General features: G+C 38.1%; 1 protein-coding gene across 1 annotated transcript in view; it reads right to left on the reverse strand.

The window, feature by feature from the left end:
* Nucleotides 1–27,837, reverse strand: part of SLC22A15 (solute carrier family 22, member 15) — a 70,947-nt gene that overhangs the window by 8,749 nt on the left and 34,361 nt on the right. The window contains exons 4-7 of the mRNA XM_011933201.1: nucleotides 27,034–27,163; nucleotides 22,564–22,779; nucleotides 18,839–18,979; nucleotides 16,786–16,871 (exon numbers count right to left, since the gene is read on the reverse strand). Coding sequence (XP_011788591.1) covers nucleotides 16,786–16,871; nucleotides 18,839–18,979; nucleotides 22,564–22,779; nucleotides 27,034–27,163 — 573 coding nt within the window. The remainder of the gene's footprint in view (nucleotides 1–16,785; nucleotides 16,872–18,838; nucleotides 18,980–22,563; nucleotides 22,780–27,033; nucleotides 27,164–27,837) is intronic.

A 27,837-nucleotide genomic window follows, 5' to 3' on the forward strand; every position in this document is an offset into this window, starting at 1 on the left:
TGCTTGATTGTAAATGATCTCTGGGACTGTTTTCAACCTATACAGAATGGCAACTTTCTGAATTGTAAGGAGGTACTATACATCTTTAACAACAGGCTAAAGAACTGCCATCCTTGAAATTTGGATTCCAAGGGTGTGTCACAGAAAGTCTATCTTCTTAATATCCACAAGATCCAAAGCTAGATGAAGTTTTCCATGACAGGGTCAGGATAGCCCTAGTTGTAGCCCATTTGGGAAGCCTGGCTCCGGGTACATGTCCGCAGAATACGTGTATTAGTCCAACGCTCCATCTGATGCTTAAAACTTCTCTCATATGTGCCTGCCAACGGGGTCTGCAGTTGCTACTTAAACCAGGGAAATTCACTTTTTCCTCAAGATAGCCCATGTCCATTTCAGACACGTTTGATTATGAGAAAATTATTTCTTATTGTTTTCGGGACTTCTGCCTGTGCGGCTGCTGAGCTGCTGGTCCTGGCAAATGCTCAGGAAGGCTTTGCAGCCATTAGACTGGCTCTCTGGATTCTTTATCTGAAAATCAGATATTATTGGCTATTACCAACGAATGTCCAAAGTGATGGTCTAAAAAAAGAGTGATTTAAAAGACATAAGCAAAACTAAACTATCTTTTTAAAAAAGGAAATCTCAAAACACTTGTATTCTTCAAATTCTGAACTCAAGGAGGCTATAAATTTATTCCAATGAAGAAACTACTAAGGACATAATTTTCAGAACTATTTTTCTGGAAGGTTTTTCAGAGACATCACCAGAAAAAAATGTCTTAGTATGACACAGTCACACTTCACTGACCCAAAATAGCAAAAATTCAACTTTGTCATCCACTTCATTCACTGTGTGATTGCAAGCAAATTGTTCATTTTGATCGTTCACATGTTAAAAATCTTTAAGACAGATACAGGTCCTCTACTATGATACATAAATGGGGTAAGAATTACAATTCATTTTGCTTCCCTTTGACTTTTTATAAAAAGCATATACACACAAACTTCTGTCACCATACTTTCACCTTTTCTAGAATTTCACAATAATATAATACTGTTTGTAGACTTTTGTGTGTGGTTTCTTTCACTTAGCATAGTAGGATATAGTTCATTGCTTTTTTGTTGTTGACTAATATTCCATCGTATTGACATACCACAATTTGTTTATCCATTCATCAGCTGAAGGGCATTTGAGTTCCTTCCGGTTTGGGGCTATTATTAATAAATTCACTATGAATATTTGCATCAAAGTCTTTGTGTGGATCTAGGTTTCCAGTTCTCATGAATAAAACTGGTTCATATAGTAAGTGTATGTTTCACTTTAAAATAAGCTGCTAAATATTTTCCAGAGTGTCTTTACCATTTTGTATTTTTACTAGCAGTGTATATGAGTTACAGTTCCTCTTTATCACCAACACTTGTGGTCTCTGTAATTTTTGTCATTTTAATCAGTGTGCTGTGGTATCTCACTGTGGTTTCATTTTTAATTTTGTTTTAGTTTCCACAAGTTATTGAGGTACAGGTGGTATTTGGTTACATGTGTAAGTTCTTTAACGGTGATTTATGAGATTCTGTTGCACCCATCACCTGAGCAGTATACAGTGCACCCTATTTGTAGTCTTTTATCCCTTGCCCCTTCCCACGCTTCCTTCCAAGTCCCCAAAGTCCATTGTATGATTCTCATGCCTATGTGTCCTCACAGCTTAGCTCCCACATATCAGTGAGAACATAAGATGTTTGGTTTTCCATTCCTGAGTTAATTCACTTAGAATAATAGTCTCCAATCTCATCCAGGTTGCTGTAAATGCCATTAATTCATTCCTTTTTATGGCTGAGTAGTATTCCATTGAATATATACCATGGTTTCTTTACCTACTCATTGACTAATAAGTATTTGGGTTGGTTCCATGATTTTGCAATTGGGAATTGTGCTGCTATAAACATGCATGTGCAAGTATATTTTTTGAATAATGACTTCTTTTCCTCTGGGTAGATACCCAGTAGTAGGACTGCTGGATCAAATGGTAGTTCTACTTTTAGTTCTTTAAGGAATCTGCACACTGTTTTCCATAGTGGCTGTACTAGTTTACATTCCCAGCAGCAGTGTAGAAGTGTTTCCTGATCACCCACACCTATACCAACATCTACTGTTTTTTGATTTTTTGATTATGGCCAGTCTTGCAGGAGTAAGATGGTATCGCATTGTGACTTTGATTTGCATCTCCCTGATCATTAGTGATGTTGAGCATTTTTTCGTATGTTTTTTGGCCATTTGTATATCTTCTTTTGAGAATTGTCTATTCTTGTTCTTGGCCCACTTTTTGATGGGACTGTTTTTTCTTACTGGTTTGTTTGAGTTTGTTGTAGATTCTGAATATTCGTCCTTTGTCAGATGTATAGATTGTGAAGATTTTCTCCCACTCTGTGTGTTGTCTGTTTACTCTCCTGACTGTTCCTTTTGCTATACAAAAGCTCTTTAGTTTAATTAAGTCCCAACTATTTATCTTTGTTTTTATTGCATTTGTTTTTGAGTTCTTGGTCATGAAATCCTTGCTTAAGCCAATATCTAGAAGGATTTTTCCAGGGTTATCTTCTAGTATTTTTATAGTTTCAGGTCTTAGATTTAAGTCCTTAATCCATCTTGAGTTGATTTTTGTATAAGGTGAGGAATGAGGATCCAATTTCATTCTCCTACATGTGGCTAGCCAATTATCCCAACACCGTTTGTTGAAAAGGTTGTCCTTTCCCCACTATATGTTTTTGTTTGCTTTCCTGAAGATCAGTTGGCTGTAAGTATTTGGCTTTATTTCTGGGTTCTCTATTCCATTCCATTGGTCTATGTGCCTATTTTTATACCAGTACCATGCTGTTATGGTGACTATGGCCCTATAGTATAATTTGAAATCAGGTAGTGTGATGACTCCAGATTAGTTCTTTTTGCTTAGTCTTGCTTTGCCTATGTGGGCTCTTTTTTGGTTCCATATGAATTTTAGAATTGTTTTTTTCTAATTCTGTGAAGAATGATGGTGGTATTTTAATAAGGATTGCACTGAATTTGTAGACTGCTTTTGGCAATTTTCACAATATTGATTCTACCCATCCATGAGCATGGAATAAAACATTCCATTTTTTCCATTTATTTGTGTTATCTATGATTTCTTTCAGCAGAGTTTTGTAGTTTTCCTTGTAGAGGTCTTTCGACTCTTTGGTTAGGTATATTTCTAAGTATGTCATTTTTTGATAGCTACTATAAAGGGGTTGAGTTCTTGATTTGATTCGCTGCTTGGTTGCCATTAGTATATAGAAGAGCTACTGATTTGTGTACATTAATCTTATATCCAGAAACTATCCTGAATTCTTTTATCAGTTCTAGGAGCTTTCTGGAGGAGTCTTTAGGGTTTCTGAGGTAAACAATCATATCATCAGCAAACAGTGACAGTTTGACTTCCTCTTTACTGATTTGGATAAAGATTTCTTTCTCTTGTCTGATTGCTCTGGCTAGGACTTCCAGTACTATGTTGAAGAGAAGTGGTAAGAGTGGGCATTCTTGTCTTGTTCCAGTTCTCAGAGGGAATGCTTTCAACTTTTCAGTATTATGTTGTTTGTGGGTTTGTCATAGATGGCTTTCATTACATTGAGGTATGTCCCTCGTATGCTGAGTTATAATCATAAAAAGATGCTGGGTTTTGTCTAATGCTTTTTCTGTATCTATTCAGTTGATCATGTGATTTTTGTTTTTAATTATATGGTGCATCACATTGACTTGCGTATGTTAAACCATCCTTGCTTCCCTGGTATGAAACCCACTTGATCGTAGTGGGTTATCTTTTTGATATGTTGTTGGATTCGGTTAGCTAGTATTCTGTTAGGGATTTTAGCAACTATGTTCATCAAGGATATCAGTGTGTAGTTTTCTTTTTAGGTTATGTCCTTTCCTGGTTTTGGTATTAGGGTGATGCTGGCTTCAAAGAATAAATTAGGGAAGGTTCCTTCTTTCTTTATCTTGTGGAATAGTGTCACAAGGTTTGGTACCAATTCGTTAAATGTCTGGTAGAATTCTGCTGTAAATTCGTCTGGTCCTCGACATTTTTTTGTTGGTAATTTTTAAATTACCTTTTCAATCTCGCTGCTTGTTATTGGTCTGTTAAGGATATCTAATTATTCCTGATTTAAGCTAGGAGGGTTGTATTTTTCCATGAACTTAACCATCTCTTTCTAGGTTTTCTAGTTTATGTGTGTGAAGGTGTTCACAGTAGCCTTGAATGATCTTTTGTATTTCAGTGGTGTCAGTTGTAATATCTCCTGTATCATTTCTTAATGAGGTTATTTGGATTTTCTCTCTTCTTTTCTTGGTTAATCTTGCTAATGATCTATCAATTATATTTATCTTTTCAAAGAACCAGCTTTTTGTTTCATTTATCTTTTGTATTTGTTCTATTTCATTTAGTTCTGCTCTGATCTTGGTTATTTCCTTTCTCCTGCTGGGTTAGGGTTTGGTTTGTTCTTGTTTCTCTAATTCCTTGAGGTATGACCGTAGAATGTCACTTTGTACTCTTTGGGTCTTTTTGATGTAGGCGTTTAGGTATATGAACTTTCCTCTTAGCACTGCCTTTGCTATATTCCAGAGTTTTGATAGGTTGTGTCATTACTGTCATTCAGTTCGAAGAATTTTTAAATTTCCATCTTGATTTTGTTTTTGACCCATTGCTCATTCAGGAGCAGGTTATTTAATTCCATTAGCAGTTATTCCATTCCCATGGAAATGTATTTGCATGGTTTTGACGGTTCCTTTTGGAGTTGATTTCCAGTTTTATTCCACTGTAGTCTAAGAGAGTGCTTGATACAATTTCAAATTTCTTAAATTTATTGAGGCTCGTTTTAGGGCTTATCATATGGTCTATCTTGGAGAAAGTTCCATGTGCTGTTGAATAGAATGTGTATTCTGTGGCTGTCACATGAAATACTCTGTATATATCTGTTAAGTCCATTTGTTCCAAGGTATAGTTTAAATCCATTGTTTCTTTGTTGACTTTGTCTTGATGACCTGTCTAGTGCTGTCAGTGGAGTAATGAAGTCCCCCATTATTAATATGTTGCTGCCTATCTCATTTCCTAGGTATATTATTATTCTAGGTATATTATTATTTGTTTTATAAATTTGAGAGCTCTAGTGTTAGGTGCATATATGTTTAGGATTGTGATATTTTCCTGTTGGACAAGGTCTTTCACTGTTACATAATGTCCCTCTTTGTCTCTTTTAACTGCTGTTGCTTTATCTGATATAAGAATAACTACCCCTGCTCACTTTTTGTGTCCATTTGCATGAAATGCCTTTTCCACCCCTTTACCTTAAGTTTATGTGAGTCCTTAATGTGTTAGGTGAGTTTCCTAAGGCAGCAGATAGTTGCTTGGTGAGTTCTTATCCATTTTGCAGTTCTGTAAGTTTTAAGTGGGGCAGTTAGGCCATTTACATTCAATGTTAGTATTGAGACCTGAGGTACCCTTGCATTCATTGTGCTATGTTTTGCCTGTGTACTTTGGGTTTTTTTGTTGTTTTTGCTTTTTAACTTGTATTTTGTTTTATAGGTCCTGTGATTTATGCTTTAAAGAGTTTCTGTTTTGATGTGTTTCCAGGATTTGTTTCAAGATTTAGAGCTCCTTTTAGCAGTTCTTGTAGTGGTGGCTTGTTAGTGGTGAATTCTCTCAGCATTTGTTTGTATGAAAAATACTATATTTCCTTCAAAAATGATGCTTAATTTCACTGGATACAAAATTCCTGGCTGATAATTGTTTCTTTTGAGGAGGCTGAAGATAGGGTCCCAATCCCTTCTGGCTTGTAGGGTTCTGCTGAAAAATCTGCCGTTAATCTGAGAAGTCTTCCTTTATGGGTTACCTGCTGCTTCTGTCTCACAGTTTCTTAAGATTGTTTCCTTTGTCTTAACTTTACATAACCTGATGACAATGGGCCTAAGCAATGACTTTTTTGCAATGAATTTCCCAGGTGTTCTTTGTGCTTCTTGTATTTGGAACATCTAGGTCTCTAGTAAGGCCAGGGAACTTTTCCTCGATTAATCCCCCATATATGTTTTCCTAACTTTTACATTTCTCTTCTTACTCAGGAATACCAATTATTCTTTGGTTTGGTCATTTAACATAATCCCAGACTTCTTGGAGGCTTTGTTCATATTTTCTTATTCTTTTTTCTTTGTCTTTGTTGCATTGGGTTAATTCAAAAACCTTGTCTTAGAGCTTTGAATTTCTTTCTTCTACTTGTTCAATTCTATAGCTGAGACTTTCCAGAGCATTTTGCATTTCTGTAAGTATGTCCAATGCTTCCTGAAGTAAGTTTACATTGTTTTTTATTTAAGCTGTCTATTTCCTTGAATATTTCTCCCTTCATTTCCCATATCATTTTTTGGAGTTCCTTGCATTGGACTTTGCCTTTCTCTGGTGCCTCAGTTTAATAAATAACCTTTTCTCTGTCAGAGGGAAGGTCTAGGCTGAAGGCTGCTGCTTAGATTCTTTTGTCTCACAGGGTATTCCCTTGATATAGTACTCTCCCCCTTTTGCTATGGATATGGCTTCATGTGAACCAAACTGCTGTGATTGTTGTCTCTCTTTTGGGTGTAGCCACCCAGCAAGTCTACCTGGCTCCGGGCTGGTACTGGGGGTTGTCTGGACAGAGTCCTGTGATGTGAACTGTCTATGGGTCTCTCAGCCATGGATAACAGTGTCTGTTCCAGTGCAGGTGCCAGGAGGGTGCAATGGACTCCATGAGGGTTCTTAGCTTTTGTGGGGTTTTTGTTTGTTTTTTGAGATGGAGTCTTGCTCTGTCGCCCAGGCTGGAGGCTGGAGTGCAGTGGCACAATCTTGGCTCACGGCAATCTCCGCCTCCTGGGTTCAAGCGATTCTTCTGCCTCAGCCTCCTGAGTAGCTGGGAGGTACAGCCACATGCCACCATACCCAGCTAATTTTTATATTTTTAGTATAGACAGTGTTTCACCATCTTGGCCAGGCTGGTCTCGAACTCCTGACCTTGTGATCTGCCCACCTCGGCCTCCCATAATGCCAGGATTACAGGCGTGAGCCACCGTACCCAGTCAGTTTTTGTGGCTTAATGCTCTATTTTTGTGCTGGTTGGCTTCCTGCTGGGAGGTGGCACTTTTCCAGAGAACATCAGCTATGGTAGTATGGAGAGGAACCAGCGGTGGGTGGGGCCCTAGAACTCCCAAGATTATTTGCCTTTTGTCTTCAGCTACCAGGGTGGGGAGGGAAGGCTGTCAGGTGGGGGCAGGGCTAGGCCACCCTCTCAAGGGATCCCTGTGGCCTCCTTAGGGACCCAGCGAGCTCCCAGGGCCTTTTCTGCTGCTTCCTCTACCCCTGTATTTTGCTGGCTGTCTTAATTGACTCAACTCCAGGTAAGGTGTGAAACTTCTCCTGCAAACAGACCTTCAGTTTCTCCGGAGGGGTGTGTGTTCAGGAGAAGAGGATCTCCTTTTCCCACTTCCGCAACTGGGGTACTCAGTATTTGGAATGTCTCCAGGTCCTGCAGGAGCAGCCTGCTTCCTTCAGAGGGACTGTGGGTCCTCTTGGGATTGCTGGTTTCTTCTTGCTGTCAATCTGGAGCTAAAGTTCATGATGCAAGCCTCTACACAGTGCTCTGTCCATCCGAGTCAGAGCTGCAATCTAGTCCTGCCTTCCGTCTGCCATGATGATCCTGATATTGTGGTTTCAATTTCTATTTCCCTAATGTCTGATGATGTTGAACAACTTTCCCCATATTTATTTGTCATTTTTATATCTTTTTGGAGAAGCATCCATTCAAATCTTTTGCTCATTTTTTCCTTATTATTAAAGTCCTTTCTATATTCTGGATACAAGTCTTTTAGCAGATATACGTTTTACATATATTTTCTTCCAGTTTGTGTCTTACTTTTCATTTCTGTAATAGTGTCTTTTAAAAATCAAAAGTTTTTAATTTTATGAATTTTTTTCTTTTCATGTTTTTTGTGTCCTAGTTAAGAAATCTTTGCCCAACTCAAAGTCACTAAGATTTTTCTCCAATGTTCTCTTCTACTAGTTGTATAATACAGTTTTAGCATTTACATTTCAGTTTAACAACCATTTCAAGTTTATTGCTGCATATAATGTGATTTATAGGTTGAAGTTATATCTTTTGTATATGGAGATCCAATTATTTCAGCACCATTTTTTAAAAAGGTTATCTTTTCCTCATTGAATTAACATGTCATTTTCATCAAAAATTAATTGACCATGAGCACTTTTCTGTATGTACATTATAACTGAGCAAAATATTTTTATTTTTAAAAAGTAAATGAAATCTCAGCTCTGTCAAAAAAAAAAAACAATCAATTGACCATATATGTGGTTCTATTTCATACTCAGTTCTGTTCCATTATCTGTACAGACATTCCAATATTGTACTGTCTTGATTAATGTAACTTTATTGTAAGTCTTTTTTTTTTTTTTTTTTTTTGAGATGGAGTCTTACTCTGTAGCCTAGGCTAGAGTGCAGTGGCATGATCTCAGCTCACTGCAACCTCCACCTCCTGGGTTAAAGCAATTCTCCTGCCTCAGCCTCCGGAGTAGCTGCGATTACAGATGTGCACCACCACGCCCAGATAATTTTTGTATTTTTAGTAGAGATGGGGTTACATCATGTTGGCCAAGATGGTCTCGAACTCCTGACCTCAGGTGATCCACCTGCCTCAGCCTCCCAAAGTGCTGGGATTATAAGCATGAGCCACCATGCCCAGCCTACTGTAACTCTTATAATCAGGTAGCTAAGTTCTTCAACTTTGTTTTTCCACGATAAAATTATTCTGGATAATCCAGATCCTTTGAATTTCCATATAAATTTTAGTATTGGCCGGGTGCAGTGGCTCACACCTGTAATCCCAGCACTCTGGGAAGCTGAGGCAGGCAGATCACTTGAGGTCAGGAGTTCAAGACTAGCCTGACCAACATGATGAAACCCCATCTCTACTAAAAAATACAAAAAATTAGCCGGGCGTGATGGCAGGCGCCTGTAATCCCAGCTACTCGGGAGGCTGAGACACGAGAATCCCTTGAACCCAGGAGGCAGAGGTTGCAGTGAGCAGAGATCATGCCACTGCACCCCAGGCTGGGCGTGACACAGCAAGACTCCGTCCAAAAAAAAAAAATTAGTATTAACTTGTTAATTTATATCACCAAAAGAAGACTGCTGGAAATTTTACTGATATCACACTGAATGAAGATAAATCAATTTGGGGAGAGCTGATATCTTAATGGCTTCTGGTCCATGAGCATGGTAATCTATTTATTTATTATTACTATTACCAATTCATTTAGTTCATCTTCTTTAATTTTTCTCATCAGCATTTTAAAGTTTTTTGTAGTCATATACATATTTCATAAAATTTATCCCTACATTTTTCACATTTTTATTTTATTATAAATGGCATCGGTTTATTTCAGTTTTAACTATTTGTTGCTAATATGTAGAAAGAAAACTTTATCACATGACTCTGCTAAGCTCATCAATTAATTCTTACAGATTTCTTTTTTGTATGGATTTACTATGAAGGTGATCATGATGTAGTCTGGTGAATAAAGACAGTTTTACTTCTGTTCCAGTCGAAATCCCTTTAATTTCTTTTTATTGCTTTATTATATTCACTAGTATTTTTTGTACAATGTTCCATAGAAGTGCTAAGAATGGACATCCTGGAATTTTTCCTGATCTTAGATAAGTATTCAGTCTTTCACCAGTAAATGTTATGTTTACTGTAGGTATTCCCTTAATATTCTTTATCAAGTTAAGAAAGTTCCTGACCTCGTGATCCACCCCCCTCGGCCTCCCAAAGTGCTAGGATTACAAGCATGAGCCACCATGCCTGGCCACTAATTGGTTTTTGAATGTTAAACCAACATTGTATTTGTGGGATAAAATTTGCTATAGTCATTAGTACTGCCTTTTTAATGCAGTGCTGGACTCAATTTGCTAATATTTTGTTTAACATTTTTACATCATATTAATGAGAGATATTGATCTGTAGTTTTCTCTTCTTATAATGCCTTTATTTTGTTTGGTTTAGGTACCAAAGTAATTGCTGGCCCTTAGAGGCTAAGTTGGGAGAGTTATTCTCTCCTCTTTATTTTCTGGAAAAGTGTGTACAATTGATGCTCTTTCTTTTGTGTTTCATAGAATTTACCACAAAGCCATCGGGGCCTAGAATTCTCTTTGTGGGCATGTTGTTAACTACAAATTCAATTTTTTTTAGTGGTGCTATTCAGGTTATCTATATGTTTTTAAGTAAGCTTTGGTAGTTTGCAATCTTTCAAGAAATTTGCCCATTTTACCTAAGCTGAATTTATTGACATAAAAATGTTCGTAATATTCCCTTATTAATGCCTCTGTGTCTTCTCTCTTTTTTCTTTATTATCATGGTGAGAGGTTTAATAATTGTCTTGGTCTTAAACAACCAGCTTTTGGTTTCATTGACTTTTCTCCATTGTTTTTCCTTTCATTCCATTGATTTTTTTGCTTTTATATTTATTATTTTCTTCCTGTGCTTGCTTGTGCTTAATTAGCTCTTCTTTTTTAAAATTTGTTATCTACTTTCTTAAGTTGGAAGCTCAGATCATTAATTTGAAAACTTTCTTTTTTTCTGATACTTAAAAGAATTACATAAATTTCCCTCTAAGCATTACTTTATCTGCCTCCCATAAACTCTGATACAATATACTTTATATTTTTTTGAGACACAGTCTCACTCTGTCACCCAGGCTAGCATGCAGTGGCACAATCTCGGCTCACTGCAACCTCTGCTTCCCGGGTTCAAGCCATTCTCCTGCCTCAGCCTCCTGAGTAGCTGAGATTACAGATATGCACCACCATGACTGGCTAATATTTTTGTACTTTTAGTAGAGACAGGGTTTCATCATGTTAGCCAGGTTGATCTTGAACTCCTGACCTCAAGTGATCCACCCACCTTGGCCTCCCAAAGTGCTGGGATTACAGGCATGAGCCACTGTGCTGGGCCGATACAGTATATTTTATTGTTCAATTAAAACTATTTTCCAGTTTTCCTTGTGATTTTTTTCTTCAATCCACATGTTTTTAGAAGGGTGTTGTTCCATAGCCATGTATTTCAGGATCTTCCAGATATCTTTCTGTTGGTGATTTTTAGTTTAATTCTACTCTGGTCAACTAACTTGTTTTTGTAAATTTTCAATTCTTCTAAACTTATTGAAACTTGTCTTATGGCCTAGAATAAGGTCTTTCTTGGCAAATGTTCTGTGTGCACTTCAAATGGAATACATATTCTATTGGTTTAGGATAGAGTGACCTATAGATCAGGTCATATTGGTTGTTCAAGTCTATATTTTCTGTTTACCTTTCTATCAATCATTGAGAAAGTGATACTGAAGTATCTGTGTTTCTTGGATTTGTCTATTTTGCCTCTTTTTGCTTCATGTACTATAAATTTATTACAAGTATACAGTTAAGACTGTTCTATCCTCTTGATGAACTGACCACTTTCTTATTATGTGTTTATAGTTTTCATCAAATTTGCAAAGCATTTGAGCATTTCTGTAAATACTTTTTCTTTATCCCCTCCTTCTAAGACTAATATTACACGTATGTAGGCCACTTAATATTGTCCCACAACTCATTGATGTTTTGTTAGTTTTTTATTCAATTTTTTTTTGTTTCATGTTGTATAGTTTTTTAATGTCTTTAACTGATCTTTTCTGTTTAGTGTTTAACCTGTTGTTAATCTCATCTACCGTATTTTTTTCATACATTATATGTTTCATCTCTAGATGAAAGTGTGTCTTTTCTTTCCTTTGACTTCTCTGCTTGTATTCTGCTTGTATTCTTAAGCACATGGAGTACATTTGTAATAGCTGTTTTAATATTCTTGTCTCTTAATTCTATCATGTGTGCATTTTTTATTTTGTTTCTATTGATTTTTCTTCTACCTGTGGGTGGTATTTTCCTGCTTATTTGCATGCCTGGTGATTTGGTGACTGGAGGCTATACACTCAATTTTTTTTTGTTAATGTTATTTTTTGGGGTGCTGGACTTTATTGTTCCTTTAAGTCTTGTTGGTCTTCGTTCTGTGATGCAGTTAAGTTACTTGGAATCAGTTGATCTTTCTGAGTTTTGTTTTTAAGCACACTTATGGCAAAAAAAAAAAAGCCTTTTCCTAAAATGACTCTGACCTAGGAGGTCTCTATCCAATGCTCTGCGACCGGCTGAAGAGAACACAAACCATTCATGTACTCAACAATCCAAGGACTGTTCTGCCTGCCACTTTCTGGTGATCTCCCCCTGGCCTCAGTAGTTTCTTCAAATGCATGCTCAAATCAGTAAGCAGCCAAAGACTAGGAGGCTTCTTCTGCAGACCTCTGGAGTTCTTCCTCTGTGTATCTTACTACTCTCCAGGATTTTGCTCAGCAAATTCCAGATACCTTGGCTTTCCCAAGCTTCAGTTTCTGTTTCTTCCATTTAGTAAGAATGCTATGATTTATTGGGCTTCCCTTCCCTGCACTGTGGTTTGGCAACCATGAGCTAGGACATTTTCAGAGCCTACTTTGTTTATTTTCTCCTCTCAGGGATCACTGCTTGTCCTATGCAGTCTGTTGTCCAGTGTCTGAAAATCAACATTTCTTATGTATATATTTTGTCTGGTTCTATTGTTGTTTAAAGCAAGTCAGCTGGTCTCCATCACTATCATGGCCTGAGCTTAAAGTTCCCACAGCATTTTGCTGTCAATTCTCATATAGTACTTTTATTATTATTTTTGAATCTCTAATTACTCTCATTAGATTGTAAACTCTTTGAGACTAGGAACTAGATTTTGTTTATGAATAGTATCTTTTGTATCATAGGCACTAGAGAAGTCAAATAAAGAAATGTGCAGACCAACGTTAGAAAAAGAAATGAGATATGAAGGGGCCACTAGGGCTGAGTCTAAGAACACTGCCTCACTAAGAACCGTGTTTATCACGCCATGACCTCCTACTGTTCAGATTCTCTGGCAGGACCACAACTGCCATAAACCTCATCAATGAGAGCCCAGTGCCACTCTGACAACCCAGGTTCTTCAACACTGGCCAATTCCCATCAGGCCTGCACACTAAAGAGTTAAGAACTGGCTTTAATCAGGCAGCGTTAATCCTCTGACTTTAGCTTCATTATTTCCAATGAATACTTTGGTTCTAAAACTCTTATCTGGCCAGATGCGATGGTCATGCCTATAATCCCAGCACTTTGGGAGGTCAAGGCAGGAGAATCACTTGAGACTAGGAGTTCCAGATCAGCCTACAAAAATTTTTTTTAAAAATTTTAAAAATTACCCTGACACGGCTGGCGCATGCCTGTAGTCCCAGCTACTCAAGGGACTGAGGTGGTAGGACTGCTTGAGCCCAAGAGGTCAAGGCTGCAGTGAGCTATGAACTACACTACTGCAGTCCAGCCTGGGAGACAGAGCGAGACCCTGTCTCAAAACAAACCATACAAAAAAACCTCTCTTATCTAAGAGGAGAAAACAGCATTCCCAAAAGAGGACTGACTTTAGAGTTAGAAGGAATCTGAATCCCAGATGTGCTACTTACTTGCTATGCAACCTTGGACGTGTTGCTTGACCAATCTGGGCTTTTGTTTCTTTATAAAAATGGGGATACTATATAATACCTTCTGTATATAAAGAGAATCCAGCACTTGATTAACACTTAATAAATGGTAGCAAGTGTTCTGAGGTTAATTAGAATCCTCCATGCAAGCACAGAATTCAGGTAAAATGTCTGATTACTAATCTGGGAAAAACATTAGTGGCCACCTGCTAATATTACTCCCAGAGGAGAACATTTACTTCAAGGCTAACCAGCATGCAAATATGTACTGGGCAGGACACTTACGTCTAATAATTATAAACCAAAGGCTGAGGAATGCCAAACAATTTATTTTCTGGCTTACTGGCTATCTCTTCTAGAGATATATTGTCACAGTCTCCACAAATGCTTCTGACACAGAGACTCACAATCAAGTAGAGGTGCTAAAAAATAATGGTGGGTAGAGGGTCACCTCAGTTAGCAGAAAGGCAAGACTGAAGGCATGTTTGGTAAGGAAAAGTGAGGACAAAGGAACACAAAATGCAAACAGAAAATGAGTACTCTCCAAACTAACACAAGATGCTACAGAATTTTTCAAACTGCAAGGTCATTTTCTTTATATGTACTTATTAGAACTTTTACAAATGTAGCCTAAAACTTTGAAAAACTTGAGATTAAAAAAAAAGTCATCAAAATATTTTAAAGAGTAAATACAAAAGGTTTAAAGAAAGTTTAAAGAACAAATACTATTTATCTGAAAGAAGAGAAAATTTAGGCATAGCGGGAAGTCTTTGCAAGCACAGAAAGGATTATACAAAAAAGGTGACCATATAGTCTCTCTCTAGTGATGAATTAAATGAAAGACAATGGGCTCAATGGTAGTGGAAGATGATAATTTTAATAGTAATGGTAATTAAATATAGAAATTATTTATTAAAATTAAGTAGTAGAAATATTAAAAATAGAAATAATTTCCCTGGAAACCTTTTTTTTTTTTTGAGACAGAATTTTGCTCTTGTCGCCCCAGCTGGAAAGCAATGGCACCATCTGGGCTCACTGCAACCTCCACCTCCTGGGTTGAAGCCATTCTCCTGCCTCAGCCTCCCTAGTAGCTAGGATTACAGGCACCCACCACCACGCCCGACTAATTTTTGTATTTTTAGTGGAGAAAACGGGGTTTCACCATGTTGGCCAGGCTGGTCTCGAACTTCTGACCTTAGGTGATCTGCCCTCCTCAGCCTCCAAAGTGCTGGGATTACAGGCGTGAGCCACCATGCCCAGCTAAGAAATTGTTACAAACAGACAATACATCTACATTTTCTAAGTATAACAGAGGTAACACTCCTGAGGCACATTCGTGGAGTGCCAAAGATACTCTGCTATGCTGTTTCTTATTCAGTGTCCACCAAGGGACACAATCAACAAAGGGTCCAAGTTGCTCTCTTAAAACAGATTATAATCAAATAGAGTGGTACTTGCTGGTCTGGAGGGGAGAACATACATCTGCCTTTACCATAGATTTTTGTCTTGTTATTTGTAAGAAGAGATCATTTCAAGAAAGGGCCACATGTAGAGTCCTAGGAGATGGGTTACCTGGAATGTGCAAATAAATGGGAGGGAAGGAAACACATTAATTGGCCTGGCTTATGAAGGTGTGATAGGTTACAGGTGTGTTTATAGGACTAGCGAAAAGTTTTTCTCTATGAGGCAATAAACAGAATGCTGGACTATTGCAGGTTAAAAAAAAAAAGAAAAAAAAAAAAACGAATTCTCAAGGTGCCTCTGCAAAACAAAATCTGCTGAATATAAAACCACAACAATTTGAAGTCCATCACTGTCTTACCAGAAGACAAACAAAACTGAGCACCTAGTTCCCTAGTTCTACAAGTCTATGGCAGGGCAATAGCTGGGGAGTTCCTCCTCTACTTAGTATTAGCAGGGGCACCCATTTGCTTAGAGAATAAAAAATGGGCAAATTTACTCAGTTCTCTAGTTTCCATGATTCTATGAAAATCACTTTAAAGCTGTGCTAAGTATTGGGTAAACTCTAAGTAGTGAGCAATTTACACTAGAGACTCAAGGTATAGAACCTCACGTGGCAATCAACAGCAGAGTAGACATACTGGAGGGTTATAAAACAGGGAGAACACACGGCCTTGGGGTCTTTAATGAGACATGCACAAACGAACCACAAGGAGAAGCAATTTACCAAAGGAGTATTTAATACCTGATACACTCTGACAAAAAATGAATTCTTCATGCATTTCCAGTAGTTATCAAAACTTTACATCAAATCGTCTCATAAGGATTGTCACCTGGAATGCAAGCTTCATAACAGAACCCTATCAAAATCCAAAAGCCCCTAAGACAGGGCTCTTGTTATATCACACGCTCCAGCTTCAGAGAGTTGTTGTGACTCACTCCTCCTTCTAGAAAATCACAACCAAAAACACAGTTCCCAAGGCAATCGCTGACATACCTCAGGTGTGCTAGTGAAAAAAGAGATTGAAAACCAGCAATAGCTACAGAATGTCTACACAGGGGCAGCAATCAGATTATATTAGAATGCTAAAGGGATCCTTCTTGAAGCTGTGTTTGCATAGCAAAGCTACACATATATAAAAATACCAGTTTCCTAACCAGGTGTTTTCACATTTATGTAAGATTAAGAGACCATCCATTGTCACCAACAGTGAATACTATTGTTCTTGTTGTTGTTGGAGTTCCTTGAGAGTCATGCTGGAGATGTAGAGGGGCACCAAAGCCACCTTTGAGAACCAGGGGCTCTGCTCTCCAATCTTGTGGTTGGCTGTAATGACGAGTGCAATTTACAACCTTGGATGAAGTTTCTTTCTGTGAAGAACTAATCCGTCCTCCTCATCATCAAATAAACAACTCTAACATCACCAATACTACATCTCAGTTACCCCAGATGGTAGCTTAATAGCCTGAAAGAATTAATAGTGCACCTCTAAGCACATTATTCACCCAGAGAATAGCTGAAGCAATGGAAGGAATCTGGCCCATTATATCCCACACAATTGCTAAACAATATGCAATCACAGAAATGAAGCATGCCATATGGTCATCTCTCCACTATATTAGGATTCATTGTAATAAAAGTACTGTCCAAAACCCTTGTAGAAATTTGAAAGGCATACCTTTCTTTTCTGGAAGAAACATTACAATAAGACAAGCCAGTCCTCCTAGGCACAGAAATGCTGATAAAGTTCGCTTTCGACCAAACCTAAACAATAGAAAGAAATTACACAGTTCTCTTAAGAACCTTATAAATTCATGTTTCTTCCCAAACTTCTTATTTAAAAATCTTCAGTTTCATTATATATGTTCATCTCCTCTGAAGGCATAAGTGGCAAATGTGACTGATAGGAAACTGACTAGGACTCAAAATAAATAACCACTATAAAACAAAGGGAAAGTTGACGGATGGCAAGATAAAGCGATTTGTGTGGGAAAAGAGCATAGTTATCATTCTGTCTATTTCCATGAGTGCTAAGTTTCAGACACTGTTTTAAATGTTTACCATCTATTACCTTATTTAATCCTAATAAAAATCCTGTAGGCATGTACTATTATATTCTCCATCTTTCAGAGAATGAAACTGAAACAAGGAGAATAGTCTTACAACTTCCTTTATTTTCTGGTTACCTTTTCTGGTTTTATGCAGTTTAAAGTTTTGGCATTTGTTTTAAGTCAATCTCTCTTAAAAATACACACAGAAAAAAAAATTTGTTAGTGGGTTAGAAATAAGTGAAATGTTATTTCATACTTATTGAGAGAAGCGATTTTCAAATAAAAGCCCTAGACTTGGAAGAAATATATTAACATTAATAAGTCTCCCTTTTCTAGGGGCTTACAACATGCCATGAACTTTTACTAGGAACCTCAATAATTTTGATAATTTTGCCAGTGAATTTTACAATCCCTGGTTTGAGAGTAAGTACGAAGGGAGGCTTAGTGAAGAAACTTGTCAAAGTCATACAACGAACACATGGCAAAGACTAGATCTGAATTCAGGTCTGCCAGATCACAAAGGTAGTCTTCCTTCCCTCTGCTTCAGATTTCAATCCTAACTCTGGGTGGTGCTAAGAAGGTCTTGAGTCTTCTTTTCCAGGTCACTTTGCTTAATTTAACAGTCAATATGGAAGGCCTTTCAAGTAACACACACCATGCTAGGCAAGTACCAAGGATACAAAGACACATAAAATACCCCCATGGACGGCTTCCTTGTAACATTTTTAAATGGCCCCAGAGGTATGCACAGGGTGCTAGAGCAGCACAAAGGAGAGGCATCTGGCACAACTGGGGGTACTGGGAAAGACTTCTGAATATAATACATGATCCAGCTCTTGTATCATGATGAGAGTAAGCTGTAGCCTCTACCACAGGGATCAGCAGAGGCAGCTGGGAACACTGCCTGGGAGACAAGCCTTCAATTTAACAGAATCCAAACCTGCCCTTCAAAACACTCTCGGCTAAAACATCATGACAATAGCATTAGCACAATGCCAAAGGAATTCTGAGTTTGGTTGGAATGATGATTTCTGGAGAAAAAGAAATGGCATAATTCAGCTGATTTCCAGCTCATGCAGAATGGGATTTTTAGGTGGCCTGGTCAGGGGCTAAGTAACAGAAGCAATCTCAAAAATTGAGGAAAAGGGGCTCTATAAAATAATGTTTAAAATCTATCTAAAAGCTGTGCCCACTGACAATGAGTAAAGCAGTGTATCTTCTGCCTTCTCAACAAAGTAAGGTGGGACACAGAAGATAAGAAAAGTCTTTCTAGTTTCTTCAATTATTTGTCTTCTTGTAAGAACTTCTAAATATTTATTGTTAATTGGGTTTATAGAGTTTCATCTACATAGAGCTAATAATCTCATCTCTGGCGACTAACAAATTACATACAGACTACTCACAAACACTCTGATGGTAATATTCAATACTACCTTGGATTTTGATATTCAATATTGAATTGAAACCTATATAAAAACTCGTAAACATGAAACTCAAGAAATCCTGCACTAAGAAATGAATTCTAACTGTTTTTAGATGGAAAGAAACTAATCACCACAGAGCAATCAGCTGATACTGCATACAAAGACAACACCATGTAGATATGCATGTATATCAAAGGGCATATGTGTGTGTGTGCATTCTCTGTGGTGCACTTCACATTCATCCACACTTACTCACCATTTTTGGTTAATCAAGTAGATACAGAGAGGGTAAGATGGAATCTCTATGAGGCCAGACAGGGCCAGGTTGGCATAAATACTTCCACCTAGATCACCCGCACTCAGAGTTAGGCCATAATACACCAAGCTGCACACAAACCTGCAATTGGGAGTCAAAGGATCAGGAGGTAAAAGACAAGAAGGACAATAGAAAAGTACATAAGAATTTGCCAGAGAAGATTCAAATAGTTGTTCAATATGGTTGCTTGATCTGCTGCAAGCAATAAGCTTGTCTCTCCTACTAATTTTTCTATTTTAATTTAAATTTCAACACTAGCTAAAAACAAAAAATTATGGGGACTGGGAAATAATTTGAGCTATGTCTACATGTTATATAAATCAAATGGATGGCCAGCCCCTTAAAGAGGAAAGACATCGCATGTGCTTTCAGCAAGCATTTTTGCAATTAATAGAACACAATGACCCTATCCTTTATTTAAGGCAACAATTTATGGAACACTTGTTATAGACTGTTGTAATATTACTGAAATGATTCCAGAAAAGAACTCCCATTGAGAAAGCCAACAGAAGATGGTCTTAAGAACATGAGCTGAGAAGTGACTGGATCTTCAGTGGGTCACCTGAAGGCCCGAAATGACTGGCACTCCAGTCCCCAATGATCCAGACACTTCTCATTGCAGGTTTTAACCCCATCCTGCACTCAGTAGGTGCATATGCCACAGACTCCCAGAACAGGAAAGAAAAAGTAAAGGTCACAGCAAAGGCAGGATCTTCTAGGAGGAACAACTGAGGAAGGGTCACTTAAAAAGCTATTAATTTATTTATGTACACCATTCCTGAAACAAACAGGGAGCTCCTCTTGGGTGGCAGGTATTGTGCTAGGCACCAAGCCTCTCTCCTACAATCCAGGAACTAAAGAGCCAAGGAAGCCAAGTGCCAACCTAAAGATCCAAATCAGGGCTTCCTCAAACACAGTAATGGTGGTAGTAGGAACTTCTATGCCTAGGAAACTGCATTATTAAAATAAAACAAAACAAAATAGAATAGAATGAACAAAAATAAAACCCTGAAACTGGGCTTTACAAGAATATGAATATGTTTGGTAAACCACAAATTTCTATACAAGCAGTAAAATACAGAAGCTTTGTTAAGTTCATCAGTTTTTATGCTTTTGCTATGCAGTTTGATCAGTGTTTATTAAGGGGACGTTCTCATTTGCTTCCCTTTAGCTTTCCTTAGAGAAAGTCTAATGAGCTGTGGCTATAATGAGATCAATCAGGAAAGTGAGTTTTATTTCCATCTCTGCTTAATCTCAGAAGTGGGCCAAGTACTCTAGACTGTGGTAATGTAAGGAGAGAGAGATGTAAGGAAGAGGGACCCTCAAGCTGGAGTGGTTAGTAGTCCAGCCCTCCCTAGCAAATGAGCCAGAAGTATTATGCATGACTTCTTACTGAGATAAAGTGTTATTCATATACCAAGGGCAATGGGCAGGATTGTAGCCAGGACATCACATGTAAGGATGCAAGGTGACACTGCATTGTCTATTCTCACTGTCTCCCAGGTATCTTGCATGAAAGCAGAGGGCAAAATAAATTTGAATCCATGTAGTTTTCTAAAATGTTCTTAAAATCCTTTATACCTGCAGAAGAGACTTTCTTCTTACATAATGCTGTTTCCCAGTTAGTTTTCTGTGCGTCTGTTCTGCATTTACAATAGAAATTCCAAACACACACACACACACACACACACACACACACACACACCCCTATTTAAATCAAGCTGTGACAGTATCAAGTCAAGGCAAGAATAGACAAGCCAGTTCAGGACAATAGTGGAATTTAGTTCCCAGCTGGTGGTGAGAGAGAATGGGGAGAGCATGAAGCATGGAAGGCCCATTGTCCCCAGGGCTGGGCCTGTGCTCTGCAAGTTGCCTTCATCACAGAGTCAGTCATTGGGATCCATAATTACAACTATTAAAATCATCTCAATCCTCTTTATGTCCCCCGAACAAAATTTAAAATGCTTCTGTAATATTTAACAGTATATTTAGAGCATCAAAGAACTACTTAAAAAGGCACTATTGTGGAAAATAACCAAAGAAACAGATGTTTAACACAGAGGTATAATTTGAATCCCCAGTTAAGGCTTTCTTGAATGACAGATCCATAGAGAAGATTTTAGAATTTTATAGCATCTTCAAAAAGAATGGCAATATATGGAGTGACTGTCTCTATTATCACATGTTTTAACATTCTCAGCCTCAGGGAAGAAGTTTATGTGGCTGTGTAAGAAATAAAATGAACAGGGACAGTCTCCCCAGCCCTAAGTCTAGGGTTTGTTTGTTTATCCATTGAAGGCCAGAACTCAGAAGTTAATATACATGGGGAAAAAAATAAAAATAGTGGCTAATCTGCAACAAGTAGGTGGTTCCTCCAAGGCAGAGATTGACTAACTGTCTATGTGATACGCAAACGTAAAGTTTTATGGAGCCCTAAGTACCTGAACATACTTTGTATTTGTTTTTGAATAGTAGAACCTCAAATTAGCAGCTCCTATGCTGTGTTGTCAGGTTTGGCTTTCAATGGTTTTCTTAATCTCCATGCCTCCAAGCCTCAACATTTATTATGCATCTGTGATATTCCTAGCACTGTGATGGTTCTGTGGGGGAAAGTAGCAGCTGGTTAACATGGCCCCCAACCACACAGGTGGCAGCCACTGCTTGGGTAGAAAAAGAGAATATGATATAGAAAAACATCGTTGCAGCTTCTTATTCTAAAGCTACTATTCTTTGTAGCTTTATACATAAGATCACTTTCATATAAAATCACTTTCCTTTATCCCTGCATGAAATGTAGGGTTCCATGCAGGCTTTGTGGCAAATACATATCAGCCACAGCACAACTGTCCTTTAGGCTAGTAGGTATGATTTTGCCCAGATAACACTTATGGCATGTTAGCAGTATGTACAATATCAAAACACATGTGCAATCCACAAATTGTATGCACCCATCCATTTCTCCTCTTTCTACAACTTCATTCTTTAAATGAAACCATCTTGAACCACTGAATGCAACTTACACTCATGCTGAGAGCATTTTGAGAGGCAGGTGGGAATAAGCTAAACAACTAGGAAAATCAGGTTCAGAAAGTGCTCATCAGTTCAATCACTGATTTACATATGTGGCTTAGGGTTCCTCACTTCAAACTCCTGGGGTCCCATCTGTACAAGGGATCATATTTAGCCCACCTCAGTGAGTTAGTGAGTGGGAGTACCACAGAAAATGCAGCATGGAGCACCACAATCAGAATGTGCTAGCAAACTGCGTGATGCCAACACCAAAGGTAAGTATTTTTAAAGTCCTATTTAAAAACTCTTCTATTTCTAGCATGCTTATTTGCCTTCTTTCCTTTTTTGCAGCGGAAGGGGCAGGAAGGCTTAAATATTTATGATAAATATCTCAAGAGCAAAGACGTGCTTCTGATGTCTACTTACTCAAGCTCAGTGGACCTGCCCATCAGGCACCATCATCTGCTGCTTGAGAAAGACAGGGCTGCACAAGAAGAAAACCAGGCACTAAGAATCAGGGGCCTTGCTTTTAAGAAAACAACCTCAAGCTAACAAAAGAGGTAAAATTCTCTGTACCCTGAAGAAGGAGCAGGATATCAAGAGAACCTTGAGCAACCTTAGTTAAAGAGCAACAGAACACGCCTTAGTATAATTACCAGATGAACATCAGGATCAAAGTGTGTCCTAAGAGGACCCGGTAACGAAACAGATCCAGGAAACTTCCAGTCTCCCTGCAGCTCCTGTTGGCGGGGTGTGTTAGTGAGAATGTGCACTTGAGCTTGCGGTTCCTCTTGGCAATGATGTACAGCGCCTCTTCAGCCTCACTCAGTCGACCCTGGGAGTATAACCAACGAGGTGATTCAGGAATGAATCTGAAAGAGATGTCATTAAAGGCTGTATATTCATATAGGCACACGTGCACAGGAAGGAGACAAATAACCTACTCAGTACATGGATTCCTGCACCACAAATGGATTCTGTGTTAGACTTAAAGTTTGACTCTCCCAATGACATATGAAAGGGCTACTTTCAACAGCATGGTAACGTTAAATGGTAGTCTACTGCTGAAAACCAAGAACATGCTTTTACAATGGCAGTTTAAAAAGCAAACAGCATGCATTTATTTTTAAATAAATTTTAATATGTGAATTTTAATGTTAAATATTAACATTATTCAGTCTATAGGACTGAATAATGAAAATTCTTCATAAAGCACAGGTCAAAGATATGGCTCTAAATCCTAGCCAAGTGTTGTTTGAATAATACTGTAGAGACAAGGGGTTTTTTTAAGTTCTAAAAAAGCCTCACAAAGAAGATGGAAATCTTTATTATCTCATCAGAAAAAAAAACATAAACTGAAATGTTTTTAATATAGTGACATGTAGGAGGTAGAGATTATCTTAAGACTACACATAAAGATGAAACTAAGTTTACCAAAGCTACTTTTGAGTGTTTACTGCTTCAAAATACTCAAATCACCTGACACACTGGCTTTAAAATGTCCTGAGGATATTTCCTGATTCCCCTGAGACCCTAAAGAATAAAAGTTATCTCCTGATCAACTTCTAGTTACAACACAACAGTTATTTTCTAATATAACTACAAAGTGTTGGACAATTATATTGCCATTGATATATTCAAAGAGTTTCAAAACCTAAATATTATGTATCTTTTTCCTCTTCCCCATTTTGCCTACACTTTTAGAGGTCTTTCCAAAGACAAAACCAAGGCAGGAATATGGAGGCCTTGTTTACAAGACACAAATCAAGGATTTTTAAAATCTAATTTGACATTATCTGCCTAAAATGAAACTTCGATGAATAAAACTGGCTATTTAAGGTGCTTTATAGAATTCACTGTGCCTTCTAATAGGGATAGTGAATTAGCAACAAACTCTACAGGATTTGGAAACTTAGTGGACAGCCAGTCTGTCAACAACCATTTATTGAGCATTTCAATTTTGTACAGAGCAATGTAATGATGCTGAAAGGAAAGACGCTGGAAACCAAAAGGCAGGAGTTTTACCAGGAGCTTTGCTACTGGGGAAAAGAACATTCATGCACAATAAAAAAGCAGGAACAAAGGCCATCTACAACATCCTGAAAAATCCTTCCATTTACTTCTTCATTGTCATTTGATTGTTATTACTGACAAAAAAATAAATAATCAAGTAACATTGTTCTGTTGAAGTTAGGTGTGCAGGTTATGAGTGAGATTTATTGGCTCTATCTATAGGGCCATATAGGAGCTATTATGTAAAACCACTTGATTATGCCTAAATGAAAGAGGACTACTATGATAAATATTGAGAGAAAATATACGACAATAAAAGTTAATTATTTTGGGGAGGACTGTGAGGAATAAAAAAGAACAGAAAATATGCCAAAGTATTCACAGTCGTTATCTTTGGGTTATATAAGTCATTTTCCCCTACCCTTAGCCTCTCTGTGTTTTCAAAATTGTTTATAAGCAATAAAAATTACTTTTAAAACTTTATAAATCATTTTAAAGATGGTATTTGAGAGACACGAAGGCTTTAGAAATTTGGCTCTGAGTTAAGAAAACTATTTCTACCTGGCAAAGCGTTTATCTTGATCATGAAAATCTTAGGGCTTTATATTTCTCTGCATTTTGAGAGGCCAATAAGCTTGCTTATAAAGAGGGTCACCTAGTTGCCAGTGGACAGATTTGGAAACAGAGTTCCAACACATGGAGATTATACATGCAAAACAGTAAGACACGTTTTTAAAAGAGTGAGCAGGCCTTTGAACATGCCGTCCTCTACAGAGCAGCAGGGTCATCTGTGCCATGGGCTCCTTTGAAAGCTAAAATGCTAATTTAACGATGTTGCCCCACTCAAAAATGCTCCTTGAATATTAAAGGTGGCAAACCTTTGTAAATTAAGGGGACCCTGGTTTTCAGGAAAAAAAAGTAAATCTACTGAAATTGAAGTATTGTGAAAATAAGGAATTTTTAAGCTAGGTAAAAATGTTTCTGATAAACAAATAAGGTATATAATATGGCTTCTTACGTTGCTGATGAAAAATTCTGAAGGTGATTCCAAATGTGTTTATACCAACATTTGAGTAATGTCCGAGGATCTACTATGTGGAAACCCCTGGCTTTGGTACTGGGGAAAACGTAATCATGGAGTAAAGAGCCTGCTACTGTTGGAGAGCTCTCAGTTTAGAGAGAATGTCGCTCCAGTATGAGGCAGAAACACAAGGACCACTCAAAGGGTATGGGTGAATGCCGTGGAATTCAGAAAAGAAAGAGAATGACTTGTAGCTGAGGCTATGATCAGGAAAAGACGAGGTGGACGGCATTTGAGCAAATCAGGACAGTGGCATACTTATCAAATAAGAGGATCTGGGCAGATTGTTGAAAAAGCAGGCACAGCACTGAGTAGCAGCATGGAGCAGAAAAGCATAAGGAACAAGTAGTGCAGTGTGCCTGAACATGGGATGGAAATAAATTAAGAAAGATAAATTGGAGGCCGGCTCAGTGGAGTAAGTAAATATTTTAGTCTCATGAGTTCTTTTCTCTCTGCTTTCTATTTTTCATGACCAGAACTCACTTCCCAGTGAGGAGATGTCTCCACCTAGCACTAATTCAGACTATATATTCAAAAAAAGAACAGCTCAGATCATCTAGTGAAGTGGTGCTACTATTAAACGGGAGATGAGAGCCCGACAAGATGGAGAAGTAGGAAATTTACTAAACGTTTTAAAAGAAAATTTATTTATTCATCAATATTTACATAAATGTTTATTAATTCAAAGTACTATAGTAGGCATCCATTTATTACTTTCAAAAATTGACAATATACAAGTTAATAAAATCATGTTAGTTTCTTCTAATAAAATTATCTCACTCAAATTCATGTAACTAAAATACATTTAATAAATTTTATTTTTAAAATACAGGGTACTTCTACTCTAGTCATTTTTGCACTTAACATTCTCTTGCTTTCAAAAATGTATGAAAAATTCCAATTTAGTCCCCACCAAATCTCAATTTAGAACCCAGATAAAGAGCAAATAAATTAAAGAGCTGTCTGAATTAAAACACTACTACAGGTCTTCTTCACTTTATGGCATAGATGAAGGAAGGAAATACTGGCTGAAAATTTTGTTTATGTTAAAGAGTTTGATGATTACCATCAGAGATCTGATATCTCAGGGAAGAAAAGCCTTTCATATACCACATAAAAACTTCTGCCGGGTGCAGTGGCTTATGCCTGTAATCCCAGCACTTTGGGAGGCTGAGGCAGGTGGATCACCTGAGGTCAGGAGTTCAAGACCAGTCTGCTGACCAACATGGAGAAACCCTGTCTCTACTAAAAATACAAAATCAGCCGGGTATGGTGGCGCATGCCTGTAATCCCAGCTACTCGGGAGGCAGGAGATTCGCTTGAACCCGGGAAGCGGAGGTTGCGGTGAGCTGAGATCACACCATCGCACTCCAGCCTGGGCAACAAGGGTGAAACTCCAGCTCAAAAAAAGAACTTCTGGTGACATGGGCTTACTAAGTTGGTGGCTTGACTGTAACATCTGGGTGTCTTAGAGGGCCATGGTATGACACCTTGGGCAGTCATTTATAGAGTCCTTCCCTGACCAGGGAATCATCCTGCCACTGCTATGAGGCCCTGCACTCTAACGATTTCTTCTGTATTTAAGACTCTACCAGAGTCAAAATTTAGAGGCCCTGAAATGACACTAATCTGTAAGATGAACAGTTGTCACTACATATCCAATATGAGTACACTGTTCTACAAAATCATACCTCAGTCACACACCTAGTACATAATGTGATCCAGCCTGAAGACCTTTAAGGTTGAGGTGTTAGGTTAAAAAAGCAATTGGTTGCCTATGCCAACAAGGTGAAGGTTACAATGCAGTCTATTAAGAGGTTATTTTAAATAAGGGATACCTGCATTCTGAATTAATTAAGCATCTCTCTTCCCAGGAGCTGCCAAGAATTGGAGCACTTGCAGAATTTAGTTCTTCACCAAAGTCAGTGCAGGCAAGCTCCTGAAAGGGAATAATGCTGCTCATTGACCCACATCTTCTTAAGACATTGCTTCGGCTTTTTAAATTAAAACGCCAAGAGGAAAAACTACTTACAAAGATAAGAGAAAGACCACTGTTCCCTGCAGATTAACCAGAACGGCTAGGGTCCTCCAGGAGCGGATGAAGTATCCTAACAGGGCATATTGGGCAATGCCAACTGCAAAGAAGAGGCCGCCAATCGATCCTAATTCAGGGAAAAGAGAACTGTCACTGGAGAAAGCACCATCTGCGGCACCATTTCCAACCCCAAGTCACAGAGCCAATTTCTTCCTGGTGAGATGTCAGCCCTACGCTGGCAAGAAAAGAAAAAAAGTCTACACTAAGTTGAACATCAGTGAATGAAAGTATCATAGAGGTCAGAAAATTAGTGGAAATAAAGGGAGGACAGATGAAAAATACAAACTATATGGGGACATACACATTTTAAGAATTTGTCCAAAATGCTTTCTGCATTGCCTGTTGTACTGACATTTGCCTGAACCTGTGGGTAAAGCTTGGAAATACTTTTGCCATAGGGGTAATACGGTTTTTAGGTCATGAGGTTACTGCAATACCAAAACTTAATCTTTATCACACAGGTTGTCCTTTACCTTTCTTTCTTTTTTTTTTTTTTGAGACGGAGTCTCGCTCTGTCGCCCAGGCTGGAGTGCAGTGGTGAGATCTCCGCTCACTGCAACCTCCACCTTCCGGGCTCCCGGGTTCAAGCAATTCTCTGCCTCAACCTCCCGAGTAGCTGGGTTTATAGGCACCCACCACCACACATGGCTAATTTTTTTTTTTTTTTTTGTATTTTTATTAGAGATGGGGTTTCACCATCTTGGCCAAGCTAGCCTTTAACTCCTGACCTTGTGATCTACC

Source organism: Colobus angolensis, unplaced genomic scaffold, assembly GCF_000951035.1.
Source record: "Colobus angolensis palliatus isolate OR3802 unplaced genomic scaffold, Cang.pa_1.0 Scaffold124, whole genome shotgun sequence".
NCBI lineage: Eukaryota > Metazoa > Chordata > Mammalia > Primates > Cercopithecidae > Colobus > Colobus angolensis.